General features: G+C 55.9%; 1 protein-coding gene across 1 annotated transcript; it reads right to left on the bottom strand.

Moving 5' to 3' along the window:
- Positions 1–456: 456 nt before the first annotated feature.
- Positions 457–26,383, bottom strand: CHRDL2 (chordin like 2). The gene is given in 14 exon segments (XM_042780161.1): positions 457–1,359; positions 2,231–2,323; positions 5,570–5,752; positions 8,530–8,724; positions 9,580–9,748; positions 10,980–11,035; positions 11,333–11,426; positions 12,960–13,102; positions 13,981–14,074; positions 14,730–14,842; positions 19,704–19,796; positions 19,799–20,089; positions 23,205–23,281; positions 26,292–26,383. Coding segments are annotated over 14 exon segments (1,773 nt in total). The 3' UTR covers positions 457–1,279.
- Positions 26,384–26,387: the final 4 nt, after the last annotated feature.

The raw sequence follows: 26,387 nt of genomic DNA, 5'->3' as shown, positions 1-26,387 counted from the left end.
GCCAGCTAATTAGGCTGGCAAGTGAGGGGTCAGGCTCTGCCCAGGACTGGCAGCATCTTCCCTGCTACAGCCGTGGGACAGGGAGGTGCCTTGGCCCCTCTCCCTTCTCCTCATGGGGAGCACCCCTCATGCTCAAAGCCTCACAGGGATTTTTCCCTGGATAAACTGAGGCAGCTCAGCCCCGTTGTGTGGCCCTGGTGAGCAGTGCCAGCTCAGAGCCCAAGCCCTGAGCTTTGTTTTCAGCCCAGGTCACCTATGGAGGAGCAAAGCATCTGTGGGATTTCTCTGCATCCCATCAGGATGTGGCCTGAGTGAGTGCATGACCCCACCAGGGCCCCCGAGCTCTAACACAGACCCTACAGGCAAAGGAGAAACAGCACAGCCAGCTGAATCAAGACTTTTAATCAGATTTGTCAGGCAGAGTTGGATCTCGAAATAAATAGATTTATCAAAACAGAACAAAACAAGAATCCAGGGATAAATAGATGTACCAAAACAACCTGAAGATCCCCCAAAGCTGTTTCCAGGCAGGGGGAAGGCGATGCTGCTGCACACCCTCCTCCCCATGCTGCAGAAATGATCCTGTTTGGGAGACGCCCCTCCTGTGAATACAGCCCCGCAGATATTATATAGGATAGATATAAATACATAGCACAATAAATGCTGAGTAGCAACCTTAGTGCAGTGTTCAGGGTCTCAGACCCTGCCAGCAGGTGGGCCCTCCCAAAACCTACATCTTCAAATGACCTGCAAAGAGGGAGAAGAATCATCCCAGCTGGAAGAGAGGAGATCTTTCAGAAAACACCCCTTGGAGGGCATCCAGCCAAATGAACCCCTTTGCAGCCCCCAGGAGCTCCGAGGAAGGAAAGAGGGATGATTTTCCTTTCTTTGCAGGCCATCTTTCCACCAGCAGCTGGTAAGAAGCACGGTCACGTTCTGCTCTGCTGCGTGTTCCTGATGCTCCTCAGGAATGCCGGGGTGTCCGGGATGGATCCCACCTCCTGGTGCCACACCAGGGCTGCCCCTCCTCCCTCTGCTCCTCCAACATCTCTGGGACAGCAGGAGGTGATGGCCAGCCTCCTGCCCTCTCCCTCTGGAGAGAGGCACCCACACGGCTGTGGCTCCCGTGCCGACGGACTGGGATCGTTCTCTGGAATTTCCACTAGTGTGACCTGTATTGCAGTGCCAGTCTATTTAATAATGCAGCTCTGGAGTTCATATATGTGTGTATGTGTGTCTGTGTGGAGATAAATCGATAGCTAGAGAGAAGTTCTTTGCTTTACAAGTTCTTAGTTTCCTTCTCTGGGCTTTCTGTCATCCTCAGCTCCGACGTCTGGGCTCGGAAGATGTTCCAGTGGCCTGGATGAGCAAGGACAGACACACGTCAGCCCCAGCCCTGCAGCAGGAGAGCACAGCTCCCTGTGCAGCACCTCAGCACGGGAGGATCCGAGGAGCTCGCTGTGGGAGAGGGCAGCCCACACCAGCCGTGCTCAGAGCAGCTCATCAGGATCCCAGCCACAGGTTTGTGGTCTTGAAGTTAAAATGGGATTTTAACTGGGGGGCTCTTAGCCTTGCAGTGCAATTCATGGCACAGGCAATGGCACTTGGAATGCTTTTGGTGGAAAACACTTGCACGGTCTGAGAAGAAAAGGGGCTCAGATTGAAGCAGGGATAAATCTCCCTGTCCACCTCCTCCAGGAGAGGAGGCAGCCAGCAGGGAGCAGCGGGGCAGTTTCTCTCCAAACAGGCACTCCCAGATGTGCACCAGCATTCCTGCTCTTTGTCGTGTTCACCCACATCCCAGAACATCCAGAATGGTTTTTAAAAATATTCCAACAGTTTATTTTTTCGCTAATCCCTTGCACCATTATTTTTTTTCTCCCCCCATGCTCCCAGGAGCACCAGATGGATTAGATATAAAAATCAAACAGTTTTACGGGCTCTGGAGAGATAAAACCTCTGGATTTCACAAGAGTGCATCCACTTTTAGAAATCTGGCTGCCCTTTCCAGTGCCATAAAGTGAAAACGTGGCTGTTAACCAGGAGTGTTGCGTATGGATGTGAAGACAGGTCAGCCCCAACCCTGCTACACTTGCACAAGTGTTTTCCCTAAGGTTCAGCTCCCCACGCCATGCTGGGATTTACACAGCCTTTCTGGAATGGCCAGAGCAGAGCAGGAAATCAGGAGGCTGTTTGGGGCAGTGAAGAAATGGGATTTTTCTCTCCCTACCTTCGTTTGTCCTGGTGATCAGCCTGAAGTTTTGTGCTTCTTGCTTGAATTCTTGCTTGCTGATCTTCTTGGTCTGGATCAGATGGAATATTCCTGCAGAGGGGGATACATCAGGTTCTGCAATGCCCAATTCCAGGTTTGGATTCTCTGTCCCCTCCTGACACTGTCTGCCCCAGGGTCCTGGTTTGGTGCAGGACCTGCTGCCAGAGCCTGGTGGGAGCTGGGAATGAATCCAGGGCTGGCCAAGGACAGGAGACATCTCATTTAAGTGTCAGATAGTTGTTAGGAGGAAATCGTTCCCTGTGAGGGTGGTGAGGCCCTGGCACAGGGTGCCCCAGAGAAGCTGTGGCTGCCCCTGGATCCCTGGCAGTGTCCAAGGGCAGGATGAAGCGACCTGGTCTAGGGGAAGGTGACCTGTCCAGAGCAGGGGTGTGGAATGGGGCGGGCTTGAAGCTCCCTTCCAACCCAAACCTTTCTATGGTTCTATGGGAACAGTCACTGCTTGTTAAATCAGGATGTTTCACCACAAAGCAGGTGGCAGCAATAGGATTTTGCTGCTCCAGAAAGCACCTTGTCCTGCAGGAGTTCCAATCTCCCCTAAAAGCATGGAAGAAATCAAGGTGAGAGCAAGGGGATGCTGGGGTCCCTGTCCCTCTTCTCACTCTCAGACACCTGTGCTCCCTGGGACCCCTCCATGCTCACATGGGTTCCTGTCCTGGAAGCAGACAGGGACCAAAGCTTTCTGTCTCTTTGTCAGCAGCTCTGAACTTGCTCCAGGACAGGAAAAAACACCAGTGACCTCAGCAGAGATTGATATTTCTGCCCCTGCCAGCATCGCCCCCTTAGTGGAGGTGCCTGACTCAGATGTTTGACCAGAACCTGGCATTTAGCAATGGAAGTGGCCTTTCTGTGGGATCAGGGGTTGTGACATCCCCACTCTCCTGCAGGGCATGACAAACCAGGCAGGTATGCCTGGAATATCCTTCCCACCTCTCACCCAGGCTCCCGGAGCATCCAGCCTCTTGCTGCCAGCAATGGGAGAGGCAACGTGGTCCCCCTTATTTGGTTAAGAGACTTTCCCTGATTCCCAGCAGCAATTACACATTAAAAGAGGGTGTAATGAAGGGGAACTGCCTCACAATCCATATAAATGAGATGTTATCAACCGTGGAAAATCAGCACAGGAAGTCAAAGGCGTGGAGAGAAATAGATGGGTATTTGGACTGTTAATTACTCCTTCCAGTGGGTTGGGTAAAGAAGTCCTACCAGTAACAAAAGAAGGTACTGGATGGAGATAATAAAACTGTTATTGACGCAAGACAGGCGCAAGTGTTCAATAAATCCTTCTGGTCTATACTTAGAAAGGAGCAGGAGGGTGTGCTTGCAGTCCTGATGAAGCACTTCCAGCACATTAGTAACCAAGAGGATATTTTAAACAAGACCTACAAGAGATAAACATCTCTAAATCAGCCGACCTAGATAATGCTCTGAGAGCTCTCAGAGAGCTGGCTGAGACCTTTGGCCCCGGGATGGTGGTGCTGACACGTGCCAGGAGCCGGGGAGCAGCGCAGGAAGGCGGGCCCCGCTCCAGCAGGAATCGGGAGAGCACAGCTCAACAGCAGTCCACCAGTGGAGAGGCAGGATGGATGGAGCTGGCACAGGGCAATGCCATTTCCTGGAATTCACATCCCATCCAGCAGGCAGGAGCATTCCTGGCAGAGTCTGGGATGAGATGGAGCAAGCTGCTGGAGCTGTCAGGCATGTACCACTGCTATTGATGCTTTAGAGGGGATTTGGACAAAAGGTGGGGAGAGCTAGAGGACAGCAGGTCAGAAACACCAGAAAGTCACTTTTCAAAACTCCTGGTGATGTTCAGACCCCTAAAAAGATGGGGAAGCCCGCCCTGCAACTCCTCTGAAAGCCAGTTGTGCACCACCAGCCAGCTGGGTAAAACTTTTGGCTGGGAGTTGGTGCTGGTTTCTCCTCCCAGCTCCTGCTTCGTGGAGGAAACCATCCTGGCCCAGAAATAGATGAGGCCACGTAGGTATCTGAGCCCATACAAAGGCAGATGGACAAGGTCCAGGTGTGACTTGCAGCCTCTGTGCTCCACACACGCTGCTCTGTTGGTAGAGTGATGGACCATGCAGAGGTGGAATCCATATATGAGTGAGCTCATGCTCTTTCCCAATAATAACACTTCGCTCTGCCAAGCAAAAGAGCTGTGTTGGCCTCGGGGACAAGGGCCTCCCCTGTCCCTGGCTGGCAGGGCTGGGAGCTCCAGCAGACGTGAAGGTTTTGGCCTCGGAAGGTGCCGAGGAGTTTGGGTGCCGCCGGTGCCAAGGAGCGCGGGCAGGAAGCGGCGGGGCCCAGACAGCGCGGGCTCGGGGCTGTCCTCGGCCACAAGGTGCCATTGTGAGCCAGCACAGGCAGGGCCACGGCCAGGACACCGCGGCAGGGGCAGCATGAGGCGTGGAGGGCTCCATCTCTGCCGTCCATTTCCCAGCTGCTGTCCGTGTGCGCCCGGTGTCAGCAGCTGGCTGAGCGGTGTGACACATGGACACACCAGGAGACCAGAACGGCTGCACGTGTCCGGCAGACACAGCCCCAGGGGCACTGTATCCACAGAAAAGGTAGGACCAACCTCTAGCACTCCAGCTCTTTGGGGTAGAGTATGTCCAATGGGAACTCAGGAATGGGGCACTGGGATGCTTCCTAGGGCTGCAGAGAAACGCAGCACAGATATCTGCTGGACCAGATGTGCCTGGGCTCCTCTGGTCCATAAGAGCATGGGGAGAGAGCAAGAAGAGATCAGAGCCATCTGACAGCATTTGCTGTGCTTTGAGCTCCGGAGACCACACCAACAGGAGCATCCAAATCCAGCATCCAAAAAGTGGGCTGGCACAATTCATCCCCCTTGCACACACCTTTCAAGCTGTAGGTGGACTGGGGTGTAAAAGAAGAGCAAAAGCAAACCCACAGAGTCACCAGAGCAATTATTTTGTTTGTTTTCCATGTGCATTTGGCATGAGAGCAGGGAGGATTGCAGGAGCAGCCCCAGGGCCCTTGTCTCGCTTGCCCCTGTGCCTCCAGGTGGTGTTGCAGCTCACGGTGAGGATAGTGGGGCCAAAAGTGGCTTCCAGCCCCTGGTCTGCATGGAATGCAGGAAGAGAGTGTGAAATGGGGAGCCAGAAAAGCCAGCCTGCTGTCAGCAGGTTTTGATTCACCACACAAGGGGTGGAGCCCCTCGAGAAAAGCCAGAAAAATCAAACAAAGCTTGGAAAGCATCAGGTTTCCACACACACCTCCTGCTCTGCTGGCTGCCTTCGCAAAGGTGCTCACCTTTAATCAGCTTCCAGTTGTAGATTTCCACCTCTTCAGCCAGCTCCTTCTCAATGGCCACGGTCCTGAGGACGTCCCTGGAGGGCTCGGAGCGTGGCGGCTCGAAGGTGTACACCAGGACACGGCCGGGGCTCCGGGCACAGCGCGGCGCGGCCGCCTCGTCCGCGGGCTGGGCCCTGCTTTCTGGGCAACAGCAAGGACAGAGCCCATCAGAGACAGGCAGCAAGGACAGAGCCCATCAGAGACAGGCAGCAAGGACAGGGCTCATCAGAGACAGGCAGCAAGGACCTGGGAGGCACCAAGCCATGGAGAAGGAATCCCGACGCCTTTGGTGCCACGTGGCACAGCCTGTGATGCGATCCCCAGCTGCCGGACCAGCAGCAAAGAGAGGTTCACAGAGACTTGTGGGCCTCCTCATCCTCATTCCCCCTGACCCCCTGGCCTCTGTGCCAGCAGAGGGGATGGGGAAGGGGGATTTTGTCCATCAGGATCCCCCATACTGTCCGCAGTGACCTTTTTGCCACCGTGGCCACAAAGCCATCCGTGGATGGACTCCACACTTCCCATCTCGCTCCTGCTGGGGGAGGAACACGAGGGGACCAAAGGGATGAGCCCACGGCAGGGGACCCCAGCCCAGCCCCACGGGGGGCTCAGTACCAGCCCAGCACCCTCCTCACATGGGCTGTCACCACAAGGACACCCACTCTGGCTCCTACGTGACTCCTGCAGCATTCCTGGTAAAGAAGAGCTGCTAATTTTCCCCCTCTTTCTTTCAAATGTATCTGGAGTAATTAAGAATCCCCCGTGGTTTTGGAAGGAGATTTATTGCCTTTGGTTGTGGTCCTTGGAACGCAGAGGAGCCCAGCTCTGCTGAATTTAGCCTTGTTCTCCCCAGTCAGTTTGGATGCTGGAGCTTTTTACACTACTCGAAAGAAAGTTGGGCTATAAATAGATGCCTGGGGTTTATTTTAGTGAGACACTTATTTTAGGCCTGACTCTGCTCTCCCCCAGGCTTTCTGAGGTGGTCCTGAGCTCTTCTTCTCTGAGAGGGGATGGAAATCCCAATTTAAAGGGAAGCAAAGCTTTTCAGTGAGCACAGGACAGGTGCTGAGTGCTGCAGCTCAGAGGGGGATGAGCACAGCCCAGCACCTCACCTGTCCCAGCGAGGGGTCAGGGAGCAGGGAATCCTCTGTCCAGAGCCTTGACCTTCACCTGTGCTCCAGGGCAACCCAAGATAACTTGTTAAAGCTGGAAAAGCCCTCTGAGATCGTGGAGTCCGTGATGACAGCCCCACCTTCACAGCAGGAATTCAACAGGAATTTAACAGCCAAGGAGCATCACACCTCAGCTGCCCAGAGCACGGGAGGAAGAGCAGGGACAGAGCTCCTGGCCACCAGCTCTGCCCACAGCAGCGTCCCCCCATCCAAACAACACAGTGCAGCGATTCCCAGGATCAGGGTCCTTTGGCAGAATCACTGAGCACTCCTCAGTTACTGGGTACAGAGGAGGAAGACAAGGACAGTCCCAGAAAGTGCCTGGGAAAAGAGCCTGGCAAAGCCCCCAGCAGTGAAGGAGAGGGCGAGGATGGAGCTTGGCTGAGCAGTGTGTGTGTGTGTGATCACTGTCTGTGAGAGCTGGACAGCAGGAACAAAATCGTTCTGGCTGCTTAACTGGGAAGAAAATGAAGTCTGAGCTGCAAGGAGATGTGAGCAGAGAAAGTTGTCGGATTCAAACCAGAGAGACCCACTAGAGTGGGAATGCAAAACTGGAAGGGTTCTGCTCAGTCATCACATCCCATTCCCACCAGGCACCACATCATAAATCCTGCTCATAAACATATCAAAAACCTTATTAAAACAAGCTGAGCTTCTGCCCTTGGCTCCCCTGGGGAGAACCTCTCCACTCAGGGGCTGGAAAACCTCAAAAATCTCAGCTCAGATGACTTTGCAGCCATTCCAGAAAATGGCAGTGCCCTTGGCTTGTCCTCCTGGGTGAGACCCTCCACAGAAACCCCTGGAAGATGCAGATCAGAGGGGGTCACTCAGCACCTGCTGCACCTGCAGCCGGGCTCGAGGACACTCAGGGACCTTCAGTGTCCCTAGGGCAGCAGTGGTGGTCCATCTCCTGATAAATGTCTCTACAGAGAGCTATCATCCACAAAACATTCTCTACTGGGAGCAGGAGATGTCACGCCCTGCCACAACTTTGCCAGGACTGTGGCTTATGGTAAACAGCTTTCCAAAGAGCAGGGAGCTGAGAGACCCAAAACACACTGGACAGAAAAGGGAAAGAGGTGTTCTCCACCATGGAATCACAGAATCATTAAATCTGGAAAAGACTTTTGAGATCATCAAGTCCAACTGCTCCCCCAAGGCACCACTGCCCCACGTCCCCAAATGCCACAGAGCTTTAAAATCTCTCTGGGGATGGGGACTCACCACTGCCTCCTTTTCTCCAGGCTGAGCCCCTTCCCAGCTCCCTCAGCCTTTCCATGTCCCAGCCCGGTTCTACTTAGACCACCCTAAACCCTGTGTGTCCATCGTCCCCTCCGGAGATGGGAGGTTCCAGTTCCTGCAGACCACGAGTACCACGGACAGCCCCTCTCCTGGGAAGTGTCCTCACTCCTCCCTCCACAGCTACACCTCAGCTGCCACAATTCAACCCTCTGTTTTTGGACCACAGGCTGTGTGTCCTCTCCCCTGAAGGCACTCTCAGTGTGTCCTGCCTCAAGCCTCTTTCTCCAGACGCCATCCTCCCACCAGACTGAGCCCTCCGGGGGTCAGTGCATCTTCCTTACCTCAGCAAAGCCCTGCTGCCCTCTGGGACAAGCCAACCCTTCCACCTGTGCTGAACGAGTCTGGTGGGAATTCCAGCCACCAGCAGTGTGAATCCCTACACATCTGAGCCTTTAAACCAAGGTTAAGGAAGGCAGCTGCAGGAGAAAGCGGGATCCCACCTACCTGGACATGTTTTACAGCATTTCCCTTCTACTTTTTCTGGATATTCACACGGGTACTCCTTGGGGCATGAGATCTTCTGGCAGTCCTGGACGCCATCCCTGCAGGTGCAGAGGATGCAGGGCAGGAGGCCGTAGAGCCGGAACACGGGGTGCCACACCTCCCCGTGCGAGTAGGTCTTGCCATTGTACACACAGGCTGCAGGAGAGAGGAGAGCTGCTCGAGGGAAGGGATCTCCTCCTCTCTGCACACCCAGGGTGGGCTCACTGCCTGCCAGCCCCTCGAGGTGGTCCTGCTGGGAGGGACGAGCTCCTCTGGCAGCGGGATGTCACAGCCACCACCCCATGGACACAGGGAACAGCTCCTGGACATGGCTCTGCTGGCTTGGACCACCCTGCTGGGACAGGGGCGAGCGTGGGCAGGAGCTCACCTGCCTCCCAACCTCTGGAAGGCCAGGGTCCCTGCGAGGCTGTCGCGGGGATGAAGCACAGTGAAGAGTGCCACCTGCTGACTCCTCCATGGAAATTTCTGGAGGTCCCAAAATTTCCTCCTGGCCTTCATCTCCAAGGACTGGAAAGAGCCCTTCCAAAGGCACAATGGTGGGAGAGCGGCCAAGGGGAGACAGGACCTGCTATTCCCTGCTTTGGATCAAGGGCTCGCCTCCTCATCTCCCTTTCCTGCTCCCTCCTCCAACAGGAACACCTGGCACAGCACTGGGTCAGCACAAGGAGGAATATCCTGCCCTTCTGTGGCACTGTCCTGGAAGGTCCATGTGGAGTCTTCCAGCTGAGCTCCTTCCTTCCCAGCTCCCAGATCTCCAGAACATCCCAAGGACCAGTCTTTTCCAGCCCATTCTGGAAAGTGGTGGATTTGTGCACTCAGGAGACTGTGGGCATGAGGACTGAGATATTTGCTTGAGGCTGGCTGTGGAAGTGTGGGAAGAAGGACTTGCTGGTGGAAACCTGCCTCTGAATGAGATTCCCTGAGGAATTCCAAGCTCTGGAGAAGCCACTTTAAGTCACAGACAGAGTGCCTGGCCTCTCCATCCCTTACCTTTCTTGTGCTTCTCTTTCAAGAGGATCTTCACAGTGGTGCCTCCTGTTCCCTTGGGTCTGAAGCTCCTGGGAATTAGCTCCAGGGAAGAGCTGAGAGCAGTGGACACGGTGGCTCCAGGTGATTTCCTCCCCACCACCTCTCCCAAGCACTGGTCCTGCGAGTGTCTCTGTGAGCAGCCAGAGAAAAGAGGGGATTCAGACCCCAGCAGCTGAGTTGTTCTCACCACAAAGCAGGCTGGAAAGAGCCATGCAGCATCCTGCACCTCTTCCATCGGGAATGGAAGGGGCAGAGACCACAGGGATAAGCAATGACCCACAAGCCATATAAATCACAGAAATATTAAAGTTGGAAAACTCCTCTGAGATCATGGCCGCCAAGGCCACCATTATCCCATGTCCCCAAGTGCCACATCCACACAGGGGATGGGGACTCCCCACTGCCCTGGGCAGCTGCTCTCTCACCTGGTAGGCACCAGGGGAGCCGGCGTGGGGCTGCCAGCCAGCAGGACTGGAACAGCAGGAACATCCCAGGAACATCCCAGGAACATCCCAGGAACATCCCAGGCTTCCAAGAGCAGAGTGCAGGGACAAGACACGCAGCACAAAGGGTCCCCTTGTGTCTATTTTGGAGGTTTTATAGGTGGTGGAGCAGTATGGAAAAGGGCAGAGCCAGGAGCTAAGTGACCTAATCCCACAGACCTGGCATGGGCTGCCCAGCTCCGAAGTGTCGCCGTGAAGGAGCCCTTGGCAGCCAGGGAGTCGCTTTTTCCCTGCTGGGGCTGCTGATACAAACAGCCCAGGGAAGGCAGAGAGGTGGCCAGCTCCAGCACTGCCCTCTTGGTGGGAGGCAGGACACCTTGATGCCCAAGGGGAGAGGAGACACCTTCTCCTGAAGGAAAAACCTTCCCAAGAGAGATTTGGGCATCTGACTCCATGGACAGGGGTCAGGCCTCTGGGTCTGCTCTGACAATGTCCTTTGGCTGTTTAACACTGGCCAGCAAGGAGGAGAAGTGTCCCAGATTCCCAGTTCCAGGTCTTTTGCTCTTCCAAAGATGTGACAGAATCACAGAATGGAATCATTTAGGTTGGAAACATTCTCTAAGGTCATCGAGTGCAGCCCTTTCCCTGACACTGCCAGCTCCACCACTAAACCCATCCCTGAGATGCTGCTGAGGGAAGGTAGAAGAGTCTTCCCTGAGGTCTCCCCTCGGCTGATCTCTCAGCTAGATTCAACTCCATGGCAGGAATCACCTGCAAACCAGGTGTCCATGGCCCTGCAAGGCCCTGAGTGTCCTCCCAGAGCTGCTGGGGCTGATCCCTCTGCACAGGACAATGGGAGGGTTCAGGGGGCTGTGCTGGAAGCAAGGAGCGGAGTTTTAAAATGCAAATGTCACGTACAACACCTCTGTTTAACTGCAGGGGTTCCTCTTCCGTGGACTTCTCAAAGGAGCCATCTGCAAGGGAAAAACATTGTCCTGGGAGATGCTGGATGGAAGGGGCTCTCTGTGGCTGCCAGCAGCTCTCCTCCACGTGCTGGCCTGCCTGGAGACACAGGAGCTCTGCACAGGCAATTCCTGTTACCCAAGGAAAACCCAAGCCTGCACCTTCTGCTTCCTGGTGAAACCAAGAGATGGCAAGCGGCCCGATTTACAGCCCAGGCTTCCAAAATCCTGCTAAAGTGGCTTGAAACGGCCCCTGCAGTCAGGTGGCAGCCAGCTGGAGCACCCCAGCCCTCAGTGCCAGCCCCTTACCTCTGCAGACCTGGCAGCAGGAATCCGGCACAGTCAGGGGAGAGGAGCACAGCAGCTCGGGACAGGTCACCAAGCCACAGTAAATCTGGCCTTCCTAGGAGGGCAGGAGGAAAAAACACACTGTCAGTGTTACACAGAGCTGTGTGTCCCCCATGCAGGGCTGCCAGCCCTTCAAGCTGCAGATTCACCACAAATCACAGGGAGGAAGTTCTTCCCAGTGAGGGTGGGGAGGCCCTGGCACAGGGTGCCCAGAGAAACTGTGGCTGCTCCATCCCTGGAAGTGTCCAAGGCCAGGTTGGAGCCACCTGGGATAGTGGAAGGTGTCCCTGCCCAGGTGGGACTGAAGGACCTCTAAGGTCCCTTCCAAACTCAAGCCAACATTTTTTCCAAATTTGCACCAGTTTGTTGCAGGGATAAGTTTTAGCTGCTTTGCCAAGGGTAAAATAGGATGTTCAGCAGCCAGATCTCGGCAGCAAGGTTGTCTTCTCCAGGCAGAAATTTTCTCTGGGGTATCCACAAGCTCCCAGTCAACCAAGACCAAGAGGTCAGCCAAGGATATCCTCAGAAAACCCAACCACAGCTGCCTCCTCTCCCATGGGGAAGCCAAACCGCTGTGTGAGGAACATGGAGAGGGCGAGGGAAGCTTGGTGGGTGACAGGATCTGGCAGAGGTCACTGCACACCAAATCCTGCTCTCCACCTGGGCACTCCAGCCCTGCCTCTTCCTCCTCCTCCTGCCCAGCAGCTCCCAGCAATGACCTGCCCAGGCAGGAAAGAGCCAGTGCCACACAAAGCAGGGTTTATCCCAGAGGCTCTGCTCTTGGGGCAGTTTTCAAAGAGGGTCAGACCAGCTGTTCACGCAGCTGTTCTAGCAGCTGACAACATCAGACACAGCCGGGGACATCCCCCCTTTGAGGGCTCCACAGCCAGCCCTTTCTTTTCTCCTTTGTGTCCAAGGCATTGCCCTGACGAATAAACAGAGCGGGAGGGACACGGAGCCCGTGGGCTCGGGGGGACAGCAGAGGATCAGCACACACAGCTGGATTGGAGGCTCTGCCCGGTGCTGCCCACCATCCAGCTGGGCTCCCCAAGAGCTGACTAATTCCTGCATGTCAGCTATTCCTCTTACCACCCAGCTCTGAGGTGGGTGCACGCCCCAGAGGCTCAGCTATCCCAGCATCACAGACACCTCCCTGTCCAGCATCAGCTGCAGTATCCCCTGTGTGTGCTCTTGCCATGGCAGAGGGGGTGCTTTGGGCTCTCTTTTATTTCCTGGCCAAAGCTGGTCCCACCCTTTGCTGCAGCAGAGCGGTGGAGCCTGGGCGGTGAGCGATGCGAGGTGAAAGCCACACCTGTGCCCATCTCCTTTTTCATGGCAGAGGCAGCAGCGGAAACCAGCAGTGTCCAAGCCCACCGTCAGCGCTTTCCATCCCCTTTCCCAGGGGATGGAACCAGAAAAGCTTTAAGGTCCCTTCCAACCCAAGCCATTTTCTGAACCTGTGGATCTATGGCTGATAGCCCAGTGCTAAACCATCCCCCCGGAGCTGGTTGTGCCATCTCTCCCGGGGTTCTTGTGCCAGTGGGACCCTGCTGGGGGGCAGGAGAGCCCCAGGTGCCCGGTAGCTTACGGAGCAGCTGCACTGCACACACTGGTTGGGCTGGCGGCCGGGGAAGAGCTCGCTGCTGCTGAACATCTCTCCCTGCTGGTACGTGGTCCCGTTGTACTGGCAGGACCTGGCGGGCGCGCGGAGCCCGGACGGAGAGTGCGGCTCTGGAAAAGAGACAAGACAGCCCAGGGGTGGGAGCCAGCCCAGCCTGGCCCCAGGGGAGCTCTGGTGCCCCAGCAGCCCAGCCCAAAGGAGCAGCAGCCCTTACACACCATGGGCACTGCGTGGTTGGTCAGCGATCCAATGTCCAGCAGCTTTTGGGGAACGGAGCTGCACTGAGTGCACTGAGCTCAGCACACAGGGAAAACCTGGAGGTCTGACCTCACCAGGTTCTTAACAAAATTCCTGGGTTTTTCCCTCCCCTGGTTGTAATGGTCGCCAAATTCAGATGGAGTCAGGTAAAAAGGGCCTGTCTCACAGGTAATTAGCAAAAAAATGAAAATTAATGAGTATTTTTCCTTTTTCGTTTTTTTCTAATTTCTCAAACCACTAATGGTTTCTGACTAGCTCTGACAGCACTCAGGTAGGGAAGGTTTTGGTGCTAAATTTTGAGGTAATCTGTAGGGGTGAGAATGAGGTAAAATGAGGTGATCAGCATTGGTAAGGTAGGAAAAGTTTTGGGGCTAAAACTTTGATAGTCTCCAGTGCAGAGAAGGAAGTTGTTTAAAAACTTTAATTTTTTTTTTTTTATTTTTTTAATCCAAGACACTTTGCTGGCAAATGATCAGAATAAATTGCCGGCTTCTGTTTTGCCCCTGAGGTGTGAACTGACGTTTTGTCCCTACAGAGCTCTCGGGACGGGGGGCAGAAGGTGGCCTGGCACAGAGCCCTGCTCCATCCAAATGAGATTTTTGGAGGGAAAAAGCAGCCGGAGCTCTGTGACCAGGGCCAGACCCGGCACTGCAGGGCTGGCACAAGTGGCAGCAGAGGAGGCAGGACCGTGGCCACCTGGCCAGCCCATCCCTGAGGAGTGGCCACCTACCAGGACAGCGTGGGCAGCACTGCTGGGGGTCGGTGACGGGGCTGGCACACGGCACAGCCGGGCACTGGATCCGGTAGCACCTGATGTTGGTGTTCTGGGGACAGAAGGATGGGTGTGTTAGTCCACAGGGAACGTCCAGCTCACGGGTCACCCTGCTAGAGGTGACTTTATCACAGCCTTATCACAACCCATCCTCTGGCAGAGCCCTGAGCCACCTCCACCCACCGCCCGCCGGTGCCACCGAGGCAGAGCCATGCAACCACAGCGTGATTTAGCTGTGAAGGAGCCTTAAAGATCTTGTTATGAGCAAGGACACCCTTCCACTATCCCAGATTGCTGCAACCTGGCCTTGGACACACCCAGGGATGGGGCAGCCACAGCTTCTCTGGGCAATCTCTGCCAGGACCTCACCACCCTCACAGGGAGCAATTTCTTGTGAACTCCTTAATCTGAATCTCCCCTCTCCTAGTTTAAAACCCTGGCCTTGTCCTATCATTATCTGCCCAGGTAAAAAATAACTCTCCATCTTTTTCACAGGAAGTACCCAAAGGATCTCCCCAAGGTCAACAGCAGCTCCCTCAACCCAACACCCCCGGGGGACAGCTTTTTCCAATGGGAAGAGGTGAATCCAGCACCACTGTGGGACTGGAAAGGGCTCTATGGCCAAATGGGACTGATGGCGAAGCCCCAGCGCAGCAGCAGCCGTGCAGCAGCCATGCAGCAGAGCCCCTGGCAGCCCGGGGACGTGCCTCGGAGCAGCTGCAGCGGATGCAGTACATCAGCCCCTGGGGCTCCAGGTACGGGTGCCAGCTCTCCCCCGGGCTGTACTTCTTGCCGTTGAAGTCGCAGAACGTGTCCGGCCCTGCAAGCGAACGGGAGGAGCTGGGTGAGAAAAGGGGCTGGTTCCTGGGAGAGCCTCCACGCTGCTCCCCACAAGCAGCTGGTGGCCACATCCCATCCACCAAACCCAGACTGTGTTCCCCCTGTGAGATCAGAAGGGTTGGGAGTGGTGACAGAGAAGGGAGACCCTGAATTTAGGGGAAATTTTCACTGTTAACAAAGGGGGAAAAAAGCTAAAATAAGAAAGGGAGAGAAAACAACAAACCAAAGAAATATGGGTAAAAGCACATTCTGGGGAAAAACCTTTTCCTCCCCCTAAGAGCTTTGGCTCATTCTCTCAAGGATCCATGGACAAGCAGGACCAGGCTGCTTGTGCCATCCCACTGGTCTCAGCCCTTTGGCTTCATGCAGCACTGCTCTGACTGAGTGGCTGCAGGAGCGAGTTCCAAACCCAGCAGGAGCTCAGCCCAGGAGCCAGGCTCTTCCTGGGCACACACCTGTGTCCCTGAGCTTTCCGTGGCCTACGTGCTCCCAGCCCTGCTGGGTGATGTAAAAGGTTATGTCATGGAGGGAATTTGAGGTGATGGTGCTGCTCAAAGGCGCTGGAGACGTTTGTGGTTCCTGAAGCTTTTATGGGTCTTTTAAAACCTTGCAGCACCCTGGGGATGCAGGAGAGGGGAGGGCTGTTTTCCAAGGCATCACCAGTGCATGAACTCAGGTGAGCCAGCAGGTGCTGACCCTGCCTGGCTGCTGGGAGAGTCCCCAGAATTATCTCAGTGGGGCTTACCACCCCAAAGACACTGAGAGCCACTCCACAGTCCACTCTGTTACCTGGGACACAGCAGTGCCACCTTGCCAAAGCTGGAGATGCCACCTGCTTGATGGATTTCTGCAATCAGCCCGACAAAATTCACCCAGATGTGCTGGGGTGGGCTGCAGTCCCTCCTCCAGCTCATGCCCCTCCTCAGGGTGAACCCAGGGGATGCTGAACCCTCTGGCCAGCAGGAAAGGCAGCCCTGTGGGTCTACAAAGAACTCTGTAGGTCTCCTCCAACTCCAGCCCTGCCAGCAGATTTGAGCCTCTCTTTGATGGCTTTAAGCACTTGATTGTCCAGGCTGCACCTTCACAGGTGGTGACCACCAGCTGTCCAGAGTGCCTGGCCCAGGCACAGCGGCGTGGGGATCTGCAGATGGGGAGAGGCACCAGCTTTGGGGTGGATGTCACCAGAGGGACAGGCAGGGGTGTTTTCCTTCCTTTTCCCTGGTCAGGACCTCACATTGCCCCCACAGCTCTTGACAAGTCAGCAACTCCCTGTTCCTGGACACACAGGTCACAGCAAAGCACACAAAACTTCTGGGCACGGGGCTCGAATATGAGGAAACCCAGAAGAGAGAGGAAAAAAAACTCCACAAAACTAAAAAACAAAAAACTAAACAAAAAAAAAATCACAGTTTTGCAAAAGGGTGAGAAAATGACTTCATCTTTCCCTGCTTGCAGCATCCTCATGGATTGTGCTGAGGGTGAAGGAGTGGAGTTGCCTCGGTGTGACGCGGCCCCGCTCGGCTCGCAGGCTCCCATGCCAGTTGGCTGCTTCCTTCAAACATTCAATCACAAGTGGAGCCCTGGTTTGGGTCCAGCCCTCGAAAGCAGCCTGATTCATGTCTGCACAGGGCCTGCTGGTAAAATTAAAGCTGACTGGCAGCGCTGGGCAGCAGGAGACACTTGTTGGCATCTCAGCAGCGCTTTGATTTTGGCAAGAGGCACCAGCACGTTTGGGCAAAAGCAAGATGGGGATGGATGGATGGATGGATGGATGGATGGATGGATGGATGGATGGATGGATGGATGGATGGAGGTTTAAAACCTGGAGGCTCTGGACCATTTTTTGCCATGCCAGGCTAATAATTTCATTTTCAGAGGTCGAACTTTGGATACCATCCTCATTCACTTGGAGAGAAAAGCTGCTTGTGGCAGTGAATTGCTCCTGTGCTGATCAGTAGGGTGGTCTTACTGCACCTGCAGCAGCACACTCAGGAAATCCACATGGATTTGCTTGTCCCTGGATCTGGAGAAGCTGTGGGATGGCATCTTGTTGGTGGCTGGTGCCTGAAGCTGTTGAGACACAGCCTAAGGAGACATTCCCCTCTCGTGGTGTGAGGGATGCAGCCCAGAATGGATTTCTCCACCCCACTCAGGCTGTCACCGTGGATTGGTGTCTCTGAACCACCCTGTGAAGATGCTTCTGCCACAGCCTCCTGTGAGTTTCAATTTCCTGGGAGCTGGAAAGCTTCCTACAATTCCCACCCTAAATCTTTAGTGTCCTTTCCAACCCAAGCCACGTGTGATTCCGTGATTCTGTCTCTGGGAGCATTCTGAGCAATTTGATGTCTCAGCAAGAGGTTGTGGGGTCTTGCTCATGTCCCCTCACTCCTCTTCTCCCGTTTCATCCCAAGGCTGAGGGGAAGGGTGGTCCTGCATCCCCAGATGGCTCCTTTGGAGTTCTGCTGAGCTCCCAGCTCCAGCAGTTTTTCTGCAGGTCCCACACCTGCCAGCCAGCGCCGTGCTGGGCGTGAGGGAGGCAGTTCATGCAAACCAGTTTGTGAGTTTTAAGAGCAGCCATAAATAAAGTGTAAAGAGCACTGTCTGGTACACAGAGTCCAGGCGCTCCTATGACAGCCTTGTATTTATGAAAGGCTTAAAATGCAACTTAGCTGAGAGGGCACTGGTTAAAACACACTGGGCTCTTGACACTGGCATCCTGAAGACTCCTCTCACACCCAGATCAATTCCTACACACTCGCCTTGCTCAGCTCTGGGCTGGAAATACCTTCTTGGGACTTTGGGAGCCTTGGAAAGCCTATAGCTCTGAAAATGCAGCCTCATGAAGTATCCCTGAGTTCTCCAGAGTGCAGAAGGCAGGCAGACAGGGTCCTGCTTGCCCCCACTCCTTCCCAAGGGAATGCTCTGTCCCTTCAGCAGGGCATGCAGCCCTCGCCTCCCCCTGCCATGGGTGCTTTCCATCATGGTCCTTCCCATCTTGGAGCACCCTTCATCCCTGCTGGATCCAAACTTGTGGGGCACAGGGATCCCAGGAACCCCCTTTTCTCCAGCAACCATGTTAAAAAGAAATGAAACAGCAGCTTCCAAGCTCCGGGGGAAAAGCAGTGCCCCGTGCTCTCCAGAGATGCTGGTGTTTAAATGCCTCCAGCCAAAACCTCGTGGCATTCAACCATTGCCCCCGAATTACTCAGAATGCAGCACATTCATCCCAGTAACCTGTGCCTCTGAGATTTTTTTTTTCAGCTGGAGTGCAAATCCCCTAAAATAGCCTGTTTCTGTGGGCAAATTCTTCTTTTCTGACTTGCCTTCAAGCCCGAGCGTTTCTGCTTCTCACCTATTTTTAGCCACGACACTGTAGGTCCCTTGGCTGATGAGCCTGCTCGTAACTAATTTATTCCTGTCTTCACTCTCCCCGAACGCCCAGCCCCGAGAAAAGCGTGAGGCTGCAGAGGTGGGGAGAAGTCCTCAGCTTGACGATGACTCTGTCACCCGAACCACCAGGGCAAGTCCTGGCCAAGCCCTCCACATCGTGTGATGTGCCCTGTAGCAAATCCCAAGTGTTCCGGATCTGGGGACCTGCCTGCCCCATCCCTGCCTCCATCCCGCAGCCACCAGCTCTTTACCAACATTGTAAATCCTGCAAACGGCCCCAGCGCTTCCTCCCGAGTCAGACAAGCCCTCGCTGCCCCCATCCAGCGCAGCTCATGCCCAATTTACGGGCTGTTGCCACCTCCAAAGAGCAGACACCTCGCCCGACACCTGTGCCACCTTCTGGAGTGTCTCTGTGCTCTTCCCCACCCTGCCAGAGGCACAGTCAGACCCACAGCCCTGGGTCACCAAACAGACTCTGAGGGCTGCGTTTGGAGCTTTGGATGAGCCCAGGCAAGGGAAAGAAGCTGAATTCATCCGGATTTTGCTCTCCGGGGCTTTGCAAAGCCCCATCCATCCTCCCGGCTTTCCCCCAGCACACCCCACAGCCGGGATGAGCAATGCAGCGCTCACATTTTGGGTCCACACTCCAGGAGAGTGATCATTTGAGTGCCTAATGCACTGCTGGCAGCGGGCAGGCTGTAAATCACCCTGACCAAGCCACCGGCAGACTCCGCTGGGATTCCAGGAGATTAAAGGGAAGGAGAAATGCAGGGACACGCCAGGTCCCTCAGTTTGCTCGGAGCTCGGGTGGCTCCGCGAGGCTGCAGGGGTGCTCAGCACCCACCGATGGGGTCCCGGCGCTTTGTCCAAGCCCAGCCCACCTCAGTTAACACGTCCGGCACCCTCCAAGCTCCTCAACAGCTCTGGCCAAGCCCTTCAAGCCTTTCTGTGGGAAGTGCCAAACCTCCCCTCCTTATCCCAAACCTTCTCACTCAGCCTGCTGGGAGCAAAAATGGGAGAGACCGAGGGGTGGACGAGGGATGGGTACGGAGGAAAGCCCCCAGGTTTGTTTGGGGCGGGGGAGGCATCGCCCCTGTCCCCGCGCACCCTCGGGGGGAGATGCGCTGGTGCGGGGTGGGATCTGTGCCGAGGAAGGTCCGCAGCACAGCCTCCTGCTCTGTGGCATTTCCAGCCCCTGGAAGGGGGTCCCAGACCTTCCCCAGCCCCCGGAGCCCCCCAGCCCCTCAGGGAGAGCTCGGTGCTCTGCAGAGCAGGAGGGGACAGGCGCAGGGGACACAGCCCTGTCCCCCGGCCGGGACACCCCGGCACCTGCCGGGCTCAGCAGCCTCCCTGCGCCCCAAGCACCCCGCGCGTTCCCGGGACCCCGGTGCCGGGGAAACTGAGGCACGGAGGGCAGCGGCGCGGCCGGGACCAGAGCGGGTAAGACTTACGAGCCCGGGCTCGGCTCTCGGAGGCGAGGAGGAGCAGGAGGCACCGCAGGAGGAAGGCGAGGGGACCCGCCCCGGGAAGCATCGCAGCCCGGTCCCGGTGCCCGGTGTGCCGCTGCTGTCCCGCTCTGCGCGGAGGGCTTCGCTCCCGCTGCCGGTGCCCGGCGGTGCCGCGGTCTCGGTTCCGGGGTCGGAGCCTCGCAGGACGGTGCCGGTGCCCGGGGGTGCTCGGGATGGCGGTGCCGGTGTCAGGGGTGTCAGCGCCCGGTGGTGTCGCGGTGCCGGTCCCGGGGATGCCGGTCCCAGTGCCGGTGGTGCCGGTGCCCGGGGGTGCCGGTGCCGGTGCCGGTGCCCGGCGGGGCTCGTCTCGCTCCGATCAAAGGCGCCTCCTTTGGAGAGAGCCGAGGAGTTGTTTGTTGGTATTAAAGGCGGAGAGGGAAGCGGGAGGGGGGGGATCCGCAGGGTGGGTATTTTAAATTTTTTTTTATTATTGTTATATTCCCACTTTTTTGGGGGTGTTTTAGGAAATTCCTCGGCGGCGGGAGGGAGGAGGCAGGGCGGGCGGGAGGTGGTGCGGGAGCCGCGGGGTTAACCCCTGCAGCCCTGCAGCCCGGCCGGGCTCTGCCGGTGCACCTCGCCCCGGGGCTGCGAGCCAAGAGCTGGCTTTGGTGGGGCGCATCACCGCCCAAGCGCGGCCCGGCTGCTCCCCTTCTCCCTGCCAAACGCCACCCGGCTGTCCCCTCAGCATCCCCTCCGCTCCATAAAGCCCTCGGATGGAGCTCCCAGACCTTGCAGGACTGCTGGGATTCTTCTTTCAAAACGCCTTCATGCCTACAACACAAGGTCTCTCTCTCCCTGTCATCTTTCTCCCAGCACTGGCCAGGGAGCAGCTGTCATCACCTGCGATCCCTTTGGTGACAGGAGATCTCCCCCATCAGCCAAGTTATTCTTTTTGTTTCTCTTAATTCAAGCTCGGGATTGGGCTTTCCAGGGTGTGAGATCTTTGTGCCTGCTGCCATCCCACACTGAGAGTGGCACCAAGCCACTGGTTTGCCACGCTGTCCCCAAACCTCTTACCCTGGTCACACCAACCACAAGCCCCATTTCTTGCAGAGAAAAAAGAAACCAAAGGCAAATTCTGCAGGAAAAAAACCAACTCCTCTTTCCATCCATCTTCCAATTTTGTCTGTCTCTAACTTCACCCCAGGTGCCAACACATCCCCCTGTACCAAACCATTCCTGGAGCTGGATATGAGTGAAATCTTTGTAATGAGAAAGCTTTTAATATCCCTTTGTTATTTTCTCTTTAAGCTGCCAGCAGAAGAAATCAAGACACATTTCTTTGCCCAGATGGGCTGGACATATATTCTGGGATGGAAGTGGGAAACACAGAATGCCAGTGATGAAATGCAGTGAGTCCTCACCCCACCTTGACTCTCCCCAGGAATACCTGTGACCCTCCAGGAGCACAGCCCAGTGTGCAGAGCAGAAGAGAGAGCTGAGACATCTGCAGGGATGGTCACAATCTCTTGTTCACCAGCTCTAACAACGATTTCACCTCTCGGTGCCCTCCCCTGGGAATGGTGAGTGCTGAAGGACCCGGGAACTCCAGGGGATTTAGGGGCCCAGAATCCAGGGATACTTTGCACATCATCTGGCACCGACCCTCTGCAGAAAGCACAAGCTGTGCTGTCACATTCCAGGGCCAAGCACAAATGGGAATTCTTCTCACAAGGGAGAATTTCTTCCCTGTGTCCAACCCTGCCATTCCCTGTCTCCTGTCCCTCCATCCCTTATCCCAAGACCCTCTCCAGCTCTCCTGGAGCCCCTTTGGGCTCTGGAAGGGGCTCTGAGGTGTCCCTGGATCCTTCTCCTGTCCAGGTGAGCACCCCCAGCTCTCCCAGCCTGGCTCCAGCCCTGGAGCAGCTCTGTGCCCTCCTCTGGGCTCTCTCCAGCAGCTCCAGGTCCTTGTGCTGCTGGCCCCAGAGCTGAAAGTTATCCCCACCTAATGCCACTTTCCTTTTTTCACTGCTCCACTCATTTCCAGCTCTCTGCAAGTTTTTCTAGCAGTACCCCTCTATTTTCCCCTCGATAAAGACGTTTAAAGGGGTTTGGGTAAACAGCAGGCTCCTTCCAGCTCCCACCAGGAAAACCTGGTTCCTCCTCTCCCAGCTCTTCCCTTGCACTGGGCTGACTTGAAAAGCCCATTTGTAGCACAAGTCTGTGGGCAAATTATGAAAGTACTCAGAAAAATGGGGACACAAAGTCCAAGTCAATGAAGTTATTTTGTGCCTCTGCTGCTACAGCAGCAGCTGAATTCAGGACTGTAGATCCTGGCCTCACATCAGGGCTAAAACTTATGGGAAAGTTCAGGCATGTCCTAAGTGCAGACCCAGGAAATAAAGGCCAGCCTTGTCAGGAGCAAGGTGCTGTGTTACATCTCTGTTGGGTCTCATAAAGAATACATTCACCCTTTGGCAAAACCAAGGCTCTTTATCTTCATCTGTGAAGGAATCTGTCTGACAGTTCAATACTGCCAACATCAATCCATCTGTGATCGTGAATCAGGCTCCAAAAACTGTGGCATTTGCCTGCGAATAATAAAACACGGGTCTGTTCTGTTTGTCTTCTGGTTCCCGGCCTTTAGGTCAAACTCACTTTATGTTTTCTGGGCAGTCAAGAGGACAAGACAATTCCTTTTTTTTTTCTTTAATGAGAATGAAAACAGAATCTCCTGCAAACTGCAGAGTAAACAGCGTGGCTCAAATAACATCCCCCACCTTGCAAGCCTTGTGGCTGGAGGGTGAGCTGGCCAGGAGCTGGCTGGGCACCCCACCTTTCCTTGGGATTTTGTAGCCCTGCGTCCCTGACATTTGATCCAGCGTGGGCGAGGAGGAGCGCGCAGGAGAGCGCTGTCAGAGAGGCAGCAGAGCTGGAAACCTGCTCGGAGCTCTTGGGAGCTGCTCTGAAGAAGCTGTGGTGGGAATGGAGGAGCTGCTCTCCTGCTCGGAGTGAGAGAGGGAATTGTGCCCAGGATCCGAGGTGCCCCAGCAGTGCTGGGACAGGCTGGGGTGCTGATCAGGCACCCTGATCATGTTGTTATCCAGGATGCATTATCCATCATCCTGCAGTGTACACCACAGTCCCTGCTCACCCCCCCGGCCGTGATCCCTCGGCCAGCCAGGAATTCTTGCTCTTATTCCACAGTCTTCCTGCACTACTCTTTTTGACTAGAGGGCAGGATTAGGTGGGCTGTTGGGCAGGAATTGTTCCCTGTGAGAGTGGGCAGGGCTGGCACAGGTGCCCAGAGCAGCTGTGGCTGTCCCTGGATCCCTGGCAGTGCCCAAGGCCAGGCTGGACAGGGCTTGGAGCTCCCTGAGACAGTGGAAAGTGTCCCTGCCCACCTCGAGGGGGTTAGAATGGGATGAGCTTTAATGTCCCTTCCAACCCAAACCAGTCCATGATTCCCTGCTCCCATCCTGCGTGAAGAGCTCTAATCCTCACCTTTTTGAGGGTCTGAGGCAGCCAATGACTGGTGAGGCTTAAGAAGATCATTTACTGATGGAAGCACGTAGTCCAACCTGGAATGGGGAATCTGGTCATTTTTTTAGAGTCTGAGCATGAAGCACAAATTCCAAATAAATAGTCAGAGAAAACCAGTGATACAGAGAGGACAGTGGGGAAAAGATTCTCCTCCAAGGATGGAGATCAGCAGCCAAATAAGAGGCAGGGGTAAAGAAAGGCTGAATAAAGCAAGGGGGAAGGATAGAGAGGGGAAATGTGAGAGCACAGCACCACGGGCCTGTCTGTGCTCCTGTATCCACCAGGACACATCCCACCTGCACCCCATCCATGGTGCATCTGCCTGGCCAGCACCAGCACCATCTCTGGCAGCACCCCGAAGAGAAAAGGGGCTGGCAAAACCCTGCCAGCTCCTCGAGAGAGGTGAGAAGCAGAGAAATGTCCCCTGACAGGCTGGGCAAGGCTGAGGTTTTGGCTGGGGACGGCAGGATTTGAGGCTGGAGCCTTGCACGGGCTTAGGATTCCCTCTGCAGGCCAGCGCTGAGCTCCGCACATCCCGAGCTGGAGAACCACGGAGGGCTTTGAGTGGAGAGAGCCTCAAAGCTCGGGCAGGGACACCTTCCACTGTCCCACGCTGCCCCAAGCCCGTCCAACCTCATCCTGAATGCTTGCACGGATGGGGCAACCACGGTTTCTCTGGGCAACCTGAGAATTATTCTTATTATTTTATTGTTTTATTATTACTCTTATCGTAAAATGTTTCTTCCCAGTATTCCATTTAACCCGTCCCTTCCCGAGGGCTCCCAGCTCCCAGGCCAGGCTGGTCCCAGGAGCAGAGCTCTGTGGGGAGCTGGGGAATAACTCTCCGTGTGGCTCTGGCCAGCAGCAGCATCTACAGGACAGCCACACAAACTGCTGGGCTCAGGCCAGCCCCAAACCGCTGCCATAAATCATCCTAATCAAGTCAGTACGGGTTTTTTGTTCCGTGAGAAGGAACTTTTTTGTCAGCTGGCATTTCACGGAGCCCACAGCAGCAGGGATCCGCAGGCTGGTATCCTTTCAGTCATTCAACAGCCAGAGACAACTAAAGATAGCAGTGTGGGTGAGATGGAAAGTTAATGTTATCCCCCGGCAAGTTCCCGGCACGCGTGCCGAGGCTGTTCCTTGGGCATGGATCGTCCCTTCCTCTCTCCAGCCATGGACACAGGAGCCTCCTCAGGGAGGCTCCAAGGTGTGGGGCTTCACCTCTGTCTCTGCAGCCACATCTTCTCTTCTGCCAACCCAAAGCAGCCGAGAGGCTTCATCGGAGAGTGTGCTAAAATATGATGAAAAGACAGATTGGTTTGGTGCCCCAGTAAAGAGACGAAAAGCAGAAGAGGAGTGCAAGAGATTTCCATAGCAACTGGTGCAGAGGCTCAGCCTCCTCTGGCTTGCTCTGAGTCACCGTCCGTGGTGGTTGAGCTCTGGCTGGACGCCGAGCACCCACCAGAGCTGCTCCATCACTGCCCTCCCCAGCTGGACAGCGGAGGGGAGATGGAACAAAAGGCTCGTGGGTCAGGATAAGGATGGAGAGAGACCAGCCATGGGCTGGCAGAGCTGGGGGTGTTCGGCTGGAGGAGGGAAGGCTCTGGGGAAATCTCAGAGCCCTTTCAGTGCCTAAAGGGGCTCCAGGAGAGCTGGAGAGGGGCTGGGGACAACACATGGAGGGACAGGACACAGGGAATGGCTTCACTGCCAGAGGACAGGGGTGGATATTGGGTAGGAATTGTTCCAAGTGAGGATGGAAAAGCCCTGGCACAGGTGTCCAGAGCAGCTGTGGCTGGCCCTGGATCCCTGGCAGTGCCCGAGGCCAGGCTGGATGGGGCTTGGAGCACCTGGGGCAAGGGAAGGTGGCACAGTGGGGGCACTGGGGTGGGATTTGAGATGGCACAGGAGTGGACTGAGGTGGCACAGGGGTGCATTGGGGTGGCACAGGGGTAACACTATGTGGGATTTTGGATGGCACTAGGTGGGATTTGGGGCGGCACTGGGTGGCACTGGGGTGGCACTGGGTGGGATTTGGGGTGGCACTGGGTGGCACTGGGGTGGCACTGGGTGGGATTTGGGGTGGCACTGTGTGGGATTTGGGGTGGCACTGGGGTGTCACAGGATGGGATTTTGGATGGCACTGGGTGGGATTTGGGGTGTCACCGGGTGGGATTTGGGGTGGCACTGGGTGGCACTGGGGTGGCACTGGATGGGATTTGGGGTGTCACCGGGTGGGATTTGGGGTGGCACTGAGTGGGATCTGGGGTGTCACAGGATGGGATTTGAGGTGTCACGGGGTGGGGTTTGGGGTATCACAGGATGGGATTTGGGGAGGCACTGGCTGGGATTTGGGGTGGCACTGGGTGGGATTTTGGATGGCACTGTGTGGGATTTGGGGTGGCACTGGGGTGTCACAGGATGGGATTTGGGGCGGCACTGGGTGGGATCTGGGGCGGCACTGGGTGGGATCTGGGGTGGCACTGGAGTGGCACTGGATGGGATTTGGGGTGTCACCGGGTGGGATTTGGGGTGGCACTGGGGTGGGATTTGGGGTGGCACTGGGTGGGATTTGGGGTGGCACTGGGTGGGATCTGGGGTGTCACTGGGTGGGATTTGGGGTGGCACTGGGTGAGATTTTGGATGGCACTGTGTGGGATTTGGGGTGGCACTGTGTGGGATTTGGGGTGGCACTGGGTGGGATTTGGGGTGGCACTGGATGGGATTTGGGGTGTCACCGGGTGGGATTTGGAGTGTCACCGGGTGGGATTTGGGGTGGCACTGGGGTGGGATTTGGGGTGTCACAGGGTGGCACTGGGGTGGCACTGGGGTGGCACTGGGGTGTCACAGGATGGGATTTGGGGTGTCATCGGGTGGGATTTGGGGTGGCACTGGGGTGGCACTGGGGTGTCACTGGGGTGTCACAGGGTGGGATTTGGGGCGTCACAGGGTGGGATTTGGGGTGTCACCCGGTGGGATTTGGGGTGGCACAGGGTGGGATTTGGGGTGGCACTGGGTGGGATCTGGGGCGCTCCCAACCCCAACCATCGGTGATTCCGGGATTTGCCCGCAGGGGGCGCTGCCTGCCGCTGCTCATGAATATTCATGAGGGGCGTGGCCCGGCGCGCGGCGCTCATTACT

This window comes from Catharus ustulatus, chromosome 2 (assembly GCF_009819885.2).
Source record: "Catharus ustulatus isolate bCatUst1 chromosome 2, bCatUst1.pri.v2, whole genome shotgun sequence".
NCBI classification, from domain to species: Eukaryota; Metazoa; Chordata; class Aves; order Passeriformes; family Turdidae; genus Catharus; species Catharus ustulatus.
This window is presented reverse-complemented; position numbering and strand designations above follow the sequence as displayed.